The sequence below is a fragment of the Babylonia areolata genome, chromosome 29, assembly GCF_041734735.1.
Source record: "Babylonia areolata isolate BAREFJ2019XMU chromosome 29, ASM4173473v1, whole genome shotgun sequence".
Taxonomy (NCBI): Eukaryota; Metazoa; Mollusca; class Gastropoda; order Neogastropoda; family Buccinidae; genus Babylonia; species Babylonia areolata.
In genome coordinates this window covers 1,521,100-1,533,599 of record NC_134904.1, presented here as the reverse complement: position 1 = coordinate 1,533,599, position 12,500 = coordinate 1,521,100, and the positions used below count along the sequence as shown (strand labels likewise).

General features: G+C 44.8%; 1 protein-coding gene across 3 annotated transcripts in view; it reads left to right on the top strand.

Annotated features, from left to right (window-relative positions):
• Window positions 1-12,500, top strand: part of LOC143274827 (sigma intracellular receptor 2-like) — a 42,768-nt gene that overhangs the window by 28,140 nt on the left and 2,128 nt on the right. For 2 of the 3 annotated variants that reach the window (XM_076578768.1, XM_076578767.1), the window contains exons 2-3: window positions 9,946-10,089; window positions 12,095-12,257. In XM_076578768.1, the coding sequence (XP_076434883.1) occupies window positions 9,952-10,089; window positions 12,095-12,257 (301 nt within the window). In that variant the 5' untranslated portion in view covers window positions 9,946-9,951. Of the gene's footprint in view, window positions 1-8,404; window positions 9,095-9,945; window positions 10,090-12,094; window positions 12,258-12,500 lie in introns of those variants that run through there. The other variant, XM_076578766.1, reaches the window with a different exon arrangement.

Below are 12,500 nucleotides of genomic sequence, written 5' to 3'. Positions count from 1 at the left end.
GAGACACACACACACACACACACACACACACACACACACACACACACACACACACAGAGAAAGAGAGAGACAGAGAGAGACGGACAGACTGACAGAGTGTGGGGGTGGGAGACAGAAATGCAGAGGGTAGGTGAGAGACATTCACAGAGAGAGACAGAGACAGACAGAGAGAGAGAGCAAATAAATGAACCAAGAAACTTACTTGACCAAACAAATAGAGCGCACAGGGGGAAAGACAGGGATAGAGAAAGAAATGGGAGAGAGACAGACAGACATACAGACAGACAGAGGGTGGTTGTGAGAGACAGAAATGCAGAGAAACAGGGTAGGTGAGAGACAGACAGAGATAAACAGACAGAGTGAGAGTGAGTGAGTGAGTGAGAGAGAGAGATTGAGAGATATATATAGATTGAGAGAGAGAGAGAGGGGGGGGGACGAACGAATAACTGAACGAACAAACTAACGAACAGATTGTATTGCTATAAAGCTTTACAGCATATTCAGCATTGTGATGATGAAAAAGGGATGCACAGAGAGAGAGAGAGAGAGGGGGGGGGAGAGAGTGAGAGATAGAGTGAGGGGTGCTGGGAAGAGATGGGGAGACAGACAGAGAGAGAGAGAGAGAGAGTTTAATGAATTGAGCCAGGCCATCTGCCCATGTCAAGGGAGTATGTACGTGCGCGTGTGTATGTGCGCGCGTGCGCGCGCAGGTGTGTGTGTCTGCGCATAAAGCTCGCGTGTGGAGCCCGTTTCCTGCTGGGAAGAAAGACCGTTTTCCACTGAGGTTACTTCCAAGAAGTGAAATTCTGGGTGGGAAACTGACAGGAAAAAGAGAGAGTGAGAGAGACAGACAGACAGAGACACCGATACAGACAGACAGACAGACAGACAGCTGACACTGACACCAACAATGAAACAAAAACTCAGAGATCGGACAGTGGTGACACAGACAGACAGAGGCTAGCGAAAAAAAAAAAAGGGAGAGACAGAGACAGTGACTTATGGGGGAGACTTCCTAACCCCCACCCCCCAGCCCCCTCCCCTCCGCACAAATTCACTCACAGACACACAGACGCTTATGCATGCTTGCACTGACAGCTCATGGCACACAGTCATCATTATACATACTCAGATTTCACCACTGGCGTCACATTCACGCAAGGTCTGCTAACTTCGGGTATCCCCGATAACCTGACAACGCAAGGCTGCAGTTTAGGACTGTTGCCCACTAATTATAGACTCAGTCAGGGTATTCCCGATACTTTTTGCTCCTCACCTGTGCTGATAACAGCTGACTGATGGTGATATAAGTACGCCCCGGGGTATCTTGGACATGTTTAGAACAGCACTGTCAACGGAAGCCTTTCTTGACAACTGTGTTTACAGCTGACCAGTATGACAAGACATCGGGTAAGTGGTGCGGTAACTTCAAATTTGCAGACTGAATTGACACGCCACATGAATTACATTTAGAAATAGAATAGAAATAGAATGTCTTTACTTCATGGTATGTGTTTATACCAAGACAGTATGATAAATACTAAATAACCGAGCAATCATTAGTCAATCAACAACAATTGCACAGAACTAATTAAGTCAGTAATAATAATTTTAAAAAAAAATCAAGTGACAGATTAAAATTAGAACGAAAAACAAAACAGAGAGAGAAAAAAAAGTGCAAATCACCGTAGCAGTCAATACGTAAAAATGGAATTAAGTCGAATGTTGCCTGTGTTGTGAAGACAACAAAAAGAAAGGGGGTGGGGTAGGGAGTGGAGGGTGGGTGGTGGTGGTGGTGGAGGGCAATACACAAATAAACAAACAAATAGTGGAGTGATGGCCTAGAGGTAACGCGTCCACCTAGGAAGCGAGAGAATCTGAGCGCGCTGGTTCGAATCACGGCTCTGCCGCCGATATTTTCTACCCCTCCACTTGACCTTGAGTGGTGGTCTGCACGCTAGTCATTCGGATGAGACGATAAACCGAGGTCCCGTGTGCAGCATGCACTTAGTGCACGTAAAAGAACCCACGGCAACAAAAGGGTTGTTCCTGGCAAAAATTGTATAGAAAAAATCCACTTCGATAGGAAAAACAAATAAAACTGCACGCAGGAAAAGAAAACAAACAACAAAAATGGGTGGCGATGTAGTGTAGCGACGCGCTCTCCCTGGGGAGAGCAGCCCGAATTTCACACAGAGAAATCTGTTGTGATAAAAAGAAATACAAATACAAACACGGGCAAGCACCCAGAGCTCTAACCATTTGGCCACTGCACTGCACCCGTCACACACTGGCTGACGACATCAGTACCCGGTGTCATGGTCTGTTGATCACACACACCCTTCACACAGATCAAAGTTCAAAATCAATTTTAATCCGAGAAACCCTGTTTGGGTACATGGAAACACAAGGGAAAACAGGCTCACATCCTCGAGACGTGCAATCGCACGAAGAAGAAGAGAGAGAAAATAAGAAAATTTAAAAAAGGGTGTGGAGGGAGTGGGGGGAGAGGGGGGTGGACACACAGTGGAGCCCACACAGTGGAGCCCTAGGAAAAGAAAACCTGCAGGGCCCACATGCTTAAACGCAAATAAACAATCAGCAATTCAATATAAGGAGTAAAAAAAAAATATATATATATATATTACTTGAAGCGTTTGGTACTGTCATCCTGACATAAGAATAAGAACATCAAAATTACCGCACAGATTCAATAATAATTTTTTTTAATTTTGCCAGCTTCAACAACACTTTTTTCTTCGGGGAATTAAAGAGTGTACTGAATTTCAGTGTCTTCGGTCGTTTACAATAAAATGGTTTTAAGAATGCTTTTCTGGTGTCTGAAAAGAAAGAGCATGTAAAGACGAAATGGAATTCGTCTCCTAGTTCACCTGAATTACATTTTCTACAAACCCTCTCATTTCTGACAGCACAAAAGAATCTTCCTTCCTGGATGGGTCAAGTGTGATTGAGAGTTAACTTCATAACTATAGTTCTGTAATTATCTGGGAGAATTGTAATATTTTTTTTTTCAAACCGAAAATTTTCTTTGTATATATGTAGTTATAATACAATTCATTTTTTTTTATTTCTGCACTCCAGGTCTGCATATATTGGTCTCTCAACCTTTGCTTTATTATAGACTTAAAACAGCGTGTGAGTCGTGACAGTGACTGACGTCAGTACATCGCGCCATGATCGTACACCCCACGCGGAGCAGAGGCTTTGATCCGTGACAATGAGTTGACGTCACTACTTTGTACCATCATCTACCCATCCCCTCGAAAACGGAGTATGACTTCCTACATGGCGGGGTAAAAACGGTCATTCACGTAAAAGCCCACTCTTGTACGTACGAGCGAGTGGACGTGGGAATCGCAGCCCACGAACGAAGAAGAAGAAGAAGAGAAGAATATACTGTTGTCTTGTTGATCATACATCCACCTGCATACAGCAGAGGCTTTGAGCTGCGACAGTGGTTCACATCCGCAAGCATTCACACACACACACACACACACACACACACACACACACACACACACACACACACAGTGCCACGGTCTGTTGATCATCCCCCCACCCCCCTACGCACACACAATACAGATTGTGATCTGTTCACACAGTGGTTCACGTCACGTCAGTCCCCAGTGTCATGGTCTGTTGATCAAACAGGTCCTCCTTCTCCTCTGCCAAGCCCTTCCCCTTCCTGACCCAGTCATGGCCGACCCACTGGGGGGTGGGGTGGGGGGGGTGGGTATTTCGCCACACTTCGGCTCCGGATCTTGGGGTAATCCCCCCCCCCCCAACCTCCTCCCGCCTACCCTTCCTGCTAAGTAAACCCAGATAAAAGTGACTGATATAGATGAGGGATTTTTTTGTTGTTGACTGATCTCATGCCCCCCACCCCTTCCAGCCAGCGCAATATCACTTGCTTTGTTAATTTGGTTTTATTTGTTTGTTTATTTATTTATTCATTTATTTATCTGTCTATCTATCTGTCTATTTATCAATCTGTCTATCTAGTTGTTGTTGGGTTGAAAATGAAACCAAAGCTCTGACTTTTTACGCTTCTTCACCTTCCCTAAGGAAACGAAGACATCGGAGCCGGGATTTATTATATGTGTATATATATATATGGATACTGGGATCGATATGGGTACTTATATAGCTCCTATCCTCGATCAGAGACCAAGCTCTAAACACTTTTTCAACACTGGGTCATTTGCGCAAAAGGCTGTCTACCTGGGCAGAGCGGACTGGGAGCTGCCTTCATCATCCTGTGTCATTCAATCAGGTTCCACCTTCATCATTCGTTTCCTGTGTCATTCAATCAGGTTCCACCTTCATCATTCGTTTCCTGTGTCATTCAATCAGGTTCCACCTTCATCATTCGTTTCCTGTGTCATTCAATCAGGTTCCACCTTCATCATTCGTTTCCTGTGTCATTCAGTCAGGTTCCACCTTCATCATTCGTTTCCTGTGTCATTCAGTCAGGTTCCACCTTCATCATTCGTTTCCTGTGTCATTCAGTCAGGTTCCACCTTCATCATTCGTTTCCTGTGTCATTCAATCAGGTTCCACCTTCATCATTCGTTTCCTGTGTCATTCAATCAGGTTCCACCTTCATCATTCGTTTCCTGTGTCATTCAATCAGGTTCCACCTTCATCATTCGTTTCCTGTGTCATTCAATCAGGTTCCAGTCACGCACTTTCACACACTCACCAAGCCATGTATAACATTTTACGTGTCTGACCGTTTTTGTTTATTTACCCCCCGCTCTGTAGGCAGCCATGTTTTCGGGGGTGTGCATGCTGGGTATGTTCTTGTTTCCCGTAACCCACGTAACTAACGCTGACATAGATTACAGGATCTTTAACGTGCGTATTTTCATCTTCTGCTTGCGTATACACGTGAAAGGTGTTCAAGCACCAGTGGGTCTGCACATGATTTTTATGTTGACCTGAGAGATGGGGAAAAATCTCCACCCTTAACCCAGCGGGTGCGACGGGGATCAAACTCAGGAAACTCAGCGAGAACTCAATGCTCTGACCATTTGACCACCACACCCGTGTGTTATAGGGTAGGTGTGGGTAACTGCGAACAGCGTGTAATTGCGATTGATTCGAAAACCGCCATACTTCGAAGCGTTCTTTACGGTTGCATTTCACAAGTTAACGTCTGCTTCGACCTTTTCCTAATGCCTTAATGATTATCCATTTCCAAGAACCAGTCAAACATCATCTATTTCTGGCTGTTTCCATGCTCTTTCTTCTCTTCGCGCACCACTGCAGACCAAGGTTACAAACGTGCTCTCAAAATCATAAAATCAAGGGAAGCAAGGTTTAGGACTTGAACTTTGACTCAGTTTAAAATAGTTGATTTGATCGGATATGTTGAATGCGCATTACCAGCGCCGGGAAAATTCAAGAAAGCATATTGGTGACAGATCAGAACGTCAGTTTTGACAGGAATATGCAAAATAGCGCCGTTTGCAATTAGACTATAGGATATTTTTGACGCGAGTCTATTTGCGAACGATGCTGCGCAGTTACTGAGCACTCTCAAAAGGGTGTGTTTGTGTGCGGTGTGTGATGTGTGTGTTTGAATGTCTGTTCGTGTGTTTGTGTGCGGTGTGTGATGTGTGTGTTTGAATGTCTGTTCGTGGGTTTGTGTGCGGTGTGTGATGTGTGTGTTTGAATGTCTGTTCGTGTGTTTGTGTGCGGTGTGTGTGTTTGAATGTCTGTTTGTGTGCGGTGTGTGATGTGTGTGTTTGAATGTCTGTTCGTGTGTTTGTGTGCGGTGTGTGTGTTTGAATGTCTGTTTGTGTGCGGTGTGTGATGTGTGTGTTTGAATGTCTGTTCGTGGGTTTGTGTGCGGTGTGTGTGTTTGAATGTCTGTTTGTGTGCGGTGTGTGATGTGTGTGTTTGAATGTCTGTTCGTGTGTTTGTGTGCGGTGTGTGTGTGTTTGAATGTCTGTTTGTGTGCGGTGTGGGATGTGTGTGTTTGAATGTCTGTTCGTGTGTTTGTGTGCGGTGTGTGATGTGTGTGTTTGAATGTCTGTTCGTGTGTTTGTGTGCGGTGTGTGATGTGTGTGTTTGAATGTCTGTTCGTGTGTTTGTGTGCGGTGTGTGATGTGTGTGTTTGAATGTCTGTTCGTGTGTTTGTGTGCGGTGTGTGATGTGTGTGTTTGAATGTTTGTTCGTGTGTTTGTGTGCGGTGTGTGATGTGTGTGTTTGAATGTCTGTTTGTGTGCGGTGTGTGATGTGTGTGTTTGAATGTCTGTGTGCGGTGTGTGATGTGTGTGTTTGAATGTCTGTTTGTCTGTTTGTGTGCGGTGTGTGATGTGTGTGTTTGAATGTCTGTTTGTGTGCGGTGTGTGATGTGTGTGTTTGAATGTCTGTTTGTCTGTTTGTGTGCGGTGTGTGATGTGTGTGTTTGAATGTCTGTTTGTGTGCGGTGTGTGATGTGTGTGTTTGAATGTCTGTTTGTGTGCGGTGTGTGATCAAAACCAAGAATACAACAGCCTGGTGCGATGTTCCAATGATATGTTATGTCCAATGAGTTCCAGACCTGCTTCTGTTTTAATTGTCTACACGTACCCAAAGCCATCGTTCGCAATTAGACTTGCCCGTTCGCATTTACCATCAGACACCCTTGCTATTTCAAACGTCGACAAAACGTTGAAAAGAATGAACAGACGAGCTTTTCCTGGTGCAACCAATCGAAGAAAGCCTTCAAAAACAAACGAACTACGTTTGACTACCCTACGACATGCTATCTTTACAGTACACACGTTGAGCTGGTCGCTTCGACTGGGTCATTCGCTGTTACCTATACCTACCCTGTGTATGGTAACACCTGCCAGCTACTGGCTCCACGCCACTACGACTTCAAGGGTGCTCGAGTTCAAAGACGAGTGACCGCCAGTTGAAATAGAAATACAATAAAAGTTCTTCCACACGTAGAATTTATTTTTCTTGAATGATCTTCAAATGTTCGGCCTCGTGTGGTTTTTCAGATGACTGTAACAAAATAGGAAAAAATCTCTTATGTTGATCTTGGAACAGTCTGCACTTCTTGTTGAATCAATAAACATGTGTTGTAAACAGTCTGCACTTCTTGTTGAATCAATAAACATGTGTTGTAAACAGTCTGCACTTCTTGTTGAATCAATAAACATGTGTTGTAAACAGTCTGCACTTCTTGTTGAATCAATAAACATGTGTTGTAAACAGTCTGCACTTCTTGTTGAATCAATAAACATGTGTTGTAAACAGTCTGCACTTCTTGTTGAATCAATAAACATGTGTTGTAAACAGTCTGCACTTCTTGTTGAATCAATAAACATGTGTTGTAAACAGTCTGCACTTCTTGTTGAATCAATAAACATGTGTTGTAAACAGTCTGCACTTCTTGTTGAATCAATAAACATGTGTTGTAAACAGTCTGCACTTCTTGTTGAATCAATAAACATGTGTTGTAAACAGTCTGCACTTCTTGTTGAATCAATAAACATGTGTTGTAAACGTATTTCATCATCCCACTCCCCAGTAAGGAACCCCATTGAGGCCAGGGGGTACACACGGTAATAATGGTATATTTGATGGAATATAGTAGAACAGATAGATAGAAGATGTATATATAAAGAGAGAGAGAGAGTTGACACTTTGACACTTTAATGCCATTGGCCATGAGGTCCTTATGACATAGGTGAATGCGTCAGCGTATTTTCATTGCATAACAAGACGTTAGTATAAACGAATTAGATATGGTACTTGAAAGCAAATGTTGAAACCAAACAAAGTTTATAATGAGAGCGAGAGACAAACAGGCAGACAGGCAGGCAGACAGACAGACAGGCAGGCAGACAGGCAGACAGACAGACAGGCAGGCAGGCAGACAGACAGACAGACAGACAGACAGGCAGGCAGGCAGACAGACAGACAGAAACATAAGATACAGAGGCAGACAGAGAAAGGGTAGGGGTGGTGTAAACAGAAGGGAAAAATCCCATGGCCCCATGGCGACATTCCTAGCCAGGCCAGTCCTGTGAGATACACAGGTCAGTGACTCGCTCTGGTGCGAGAACACGCTGAGGTGTGTCAGTGTGTGGGAAAACCGCTGGTCTATTTTTACACCAGTGTGTTTGTGTGTTGAGAAACCATTGGTCTATTTTTAGTCCAGTGGTGGGAAACGTCACCTCCGCTCAGTTCTCAGAGCTGAGATCCAATATCTGCTTACGTCAAACACGGGCTTGTGGCTCTTTCCACAGCACAGCCCATTCACTGCTCAGTGTTGCAGCTCAATGCTCATTGGTGCAGCTCAGCTTGTCGCCGGAGGCCACGCGCCACAACCCCACTTCCTGGTCTCAAGCCCGGATACTGTGTGTGTGTGTGTGTGTGTGTGTGTGTCGGTTATAAATACTGCGGCCACTGCAACCTTACAGCAGAAAGTGGCCGTGTCACAGCGAAGTGTCTGGAAAGACTATCTCCACCTGTGTTGCATTGAAGTCAACGCCGCTCTGAAGAAAAGAGGAACTGTGACTTGACCCATATCATCATCATCAGCAGCTCGCCTGTGTAGAGAAGACAGAAGAAATAAATCGTTCGTTGAGCATCGCCAAACATTTACAGAGACAGCGTGAAGAGGATTCAAATTTTGTTAAGAAAGCAGGGGGGAGAATTTTTTCTCTCTCAAAGATTCAGACTAAACAGCAACAGAGACTTGTTTTGTTTTGGTTGTTTATTTTTCCACACAAAGCAGAACAACAAAAAGAGGATTTCATTTTTTTATCGTTGAGTTGTTGTTTTCTTCTCTTTTTTCCCCCTTTTTTAATCGTGTGAATTGTGGTTGAAACATCCAGTGATTATTAACGTTACGTTCCTCAGTGGTAATTACGTGACGTCTTCCTCAGTGATTATTATAACATTACGTTCCTGATACGAACCCAGTGAAGACTCCAGGATGAATGTCCGAACAAACACACGCATGTTCACGCGATCACAGTCTGTTGCCATGTCGACAACAAGGCAGACAACTTCGCCGACACTGCAGCGCCCTGCGACCTTGGTCACCGGGTGTCGTGGTCAAGAGGTCAGTTGGGGAGGACATAAAAAGAACAAAAACAACAACCGGAAATGGATCTTGTCTTTTCTTGCCTCTGTCTTTCTGTCTGGCCGTGTGTGTGTGTGTGTATGTCTCGCTCACTCTCTCTCCATATATCTCTGTCACTGTCTGTCTCATTCTCTCTCTGTCTTTGTCACTGTATCTCCCTCTCTTTCAATCATTTTCTGTCTCATTGTCTATCTTTCTTGATCTCTCATTCTCTCTCTCTCTCTCTCTCTCTCTCTCTCTCTCTCTCTCTCTCCATTCAGCTCTGTCTCTGACTTCCTGTATCTCTCTCTTGACATATATCTCAGTATCACCCACTTTTTCCAACGCTCTCTCTCTCTCTCTCTTTCTTCACATCTCTTGCTGTCTTGATCTCGCTCTCTCTCTCTGTGTCTGTCTGTCTCTCTCTCTCTGTGTCTCTGTCAGCAGACTGTTTCTATGAAAATGAAAATAGAAAATAAGGAAAACAAGTAAACATTTTTTTCTAACCCGCCCAGTTCGGTTCAGCACACCACGAGCAGTTGATGGTGACATTTTGCATTGAATGCCGACGTGTGAAGAGAGTCATTGTATGTGTGTCTTTCTATATGACAAATCAGTGATAGTGACGGTGGTGAAGACCATGTTGGTTATGGTGAAGACGAAGAAGAAGAAGAAGAAAGAGATGATGATGATGATGATGCCGACGTGTGCAGAGAGCCACGGTGTGAGTCTCTGCATGACAATGATGCTGTTCATGATGATATCAGTAGTGATGATGGTAATGATGACGACGACAATGATGACGATGATAACGATGACGACGATGATGATGATATTTCCGACGTGTGCAGAGAGTCATGGCCCCTGCTGTGGAGGACTACATTCCTCGCCGTGCCCTGGACTGGACCTTCCTGGTCTACTACGTCTTCCAGATCGTCAGCACTCTTGGACTGGACATGCAGGCTACCTTACCCGCCTGTCTCTACCCCAGCTGGGTAACTACCCTTTTTAGTTCATCCTTGAATTAATGATATGGATATGGGGCTGGACATGCAGGGTACCTTATCTGCCTTTCTCTACCCCAGCTGGGTAACTACCCTTTTTAGTTCATCCTTGAATGAATGGTATAGATATGGGGCTGGACATGCTGGGTACCTTACCTGCCTTTCTCTACCCCAGCTGGGTAACTACCCTTTTTAGTTCATTCTTGAATGAATGAATGATATGGATATGGGGCTGGACATGCAGGGTACCTTACCTGCCTTTCTCTACCCCAGCTGGGTAACTACTCTTTTTAATTCATCCTTGAATGAATGGTATAGATATGGGGCTGGACATGCAGGGTACCTTACCTGCCTTTCTCTACCCCAGCTGGGTAACTACCCTTTTTAGTTCATTCTTGAATGAATGAATGATATGGATATGGGGCTGGACATGCAGGGTACCTTACCTGCCTTTCTCTACCCCAGCTGGGTAACTACTCTTTTTAATTCATCCTTGAATGAATGGTATAGATATGGGGCTGGACATGCAGGGTACCTTACCTGCCTTTCTCTACCCCAGCTGGGTAACTACCCTTTTTAGTTCATTCTTGAATGAATGAATGATATGGATATGGGGCTGGACATGCAGGGTACCTTACCTGCCTTTCTCTACCCCAGCTGGGTAACTACCCTTTTTAGTTCATCCTTGAATGATATGGATATGGGGCTGGACATGCAGGGTAGCTTACCCGCCTTTCTCTACCCCAGCTGGGTAACTACCCTTTTTAGTTCATTCTTGAATGAATGAACGAATAAATGAATGAATGACATGGACACTTATATGGCGCATATCCTCGGTCGGACACCGAGTTTTAAGCGCTGTACAAACACATGGACACTTGTACAGCGCCCGTCTTCATTTCATCATTGATTGAATTAATGAATCAATAAATGAATGATGTGGACACATATAGCGCGTTCCTCGGTCTTACACCGAGTTCTAAGCGCTTTATAAACACGGGGCCATTTTCACAACAGGCTGCTTACCTGGCTAGAGCCGACACGACGGCCGCTATTGGGTACTCATCATTCGTTTCCTGTGTCATTCAGTAAGGTTTAAGTCAGGCACGCGTACATACTTATACATGTAACATGTTACGAATGTGACCATTTTGTATTATTTACTCCGCCATGTCGGCAGCCATACTCCGTTTTCGAGGGGTGGGGGTGGGTGCATGCTGGGTATGTTCTTGTTTCCACAACCCACCGAACGCTGACACGGATTACAGCATTTTTAACGTGCGTATTTAATCTTCTACGCGCGTATACAAATGAAGGGGGGTTCAGGCACTAGCAGGTCTGCACATATGTTGACCTGGGAGGTCGGAAAATTCTCCACTCTTTACCCACCAGGCGCCGTTACCGAGATTCGAACCCGGGACCTTCGGATTGAAAGTCCAACGCTTTAACCCCTCGGCTGTTGCGCCCATCCTTGCTGAATGAGTTGCTTGGTTTGCTGGTGTGTTTGTCTGTGTGCTGGTGTGTCTGTCTGTCTGTGTGTTTCTGTGTGACAAGTGTCCGTGGTTGTCTGTGTCTGAGTCTGTGTGGTCTGTCTGTAGGGCTGTCTTTGTGTCTCGGTCTGTCCGTCTGTCTGTCTGTATGTCTTTGACCCTCTCTCTGTCTCTGTGTCTCTGTCTCAATGGGTGTAAGTGTTTGTCTGTCTCACAGAAATAAGAAAAAGAAGCAATAACAGAAGAAGAAGATCAAGACGGAGAGGACGAAGAAGGAGAAACCTTCAAAGTTGTTACTGATATTCCTGTGTGGGTTATTCTGGCGATCACACGTCATCCGTCGTGTTTGAAAACTGGAAGGTTTTTTTGTGTTGTTTTATTTTTCAAAAATGAATAATAGGGGGCACTCAAACCCCACGGTGTTTGCACTGTAGTGATGATGATGATCATGATGATGATGATAATGATGTGTGTGTGTGTGCGTGCATGTGCGTGTGTGTGCACAGATGAGGTGGTTCCACACCCACCACATAGACACGTGGAAGGACCCGTGGCTGGCCAACACGTGGAAGCACCCGTGGTACTTCAGCATCTGCATGTGGGAGTACTTCCTCCACGTCCCCTTCTACTTCCTGGCCGCCAGGGCTTACTACACCAGGATCTACAGTGGTACGTGCCCCTGTCATAACTGAACCAACTCACTCAACCAGATAACTGAACTAATCGAAACTGAGCCATCTGATGACTGAAACAGGTGATAACTTAAACCGGATGAGAACCGAACCAGACCCTAGCTAAACCAAACCAAAACAAAACTGAACCAAATCCTGAATTGAACCAGATAATAACTTAACCATAAGGCATCCGAAAGTGAACGATAACTGAACCAGGTGACAAGGGAACCAGACGATA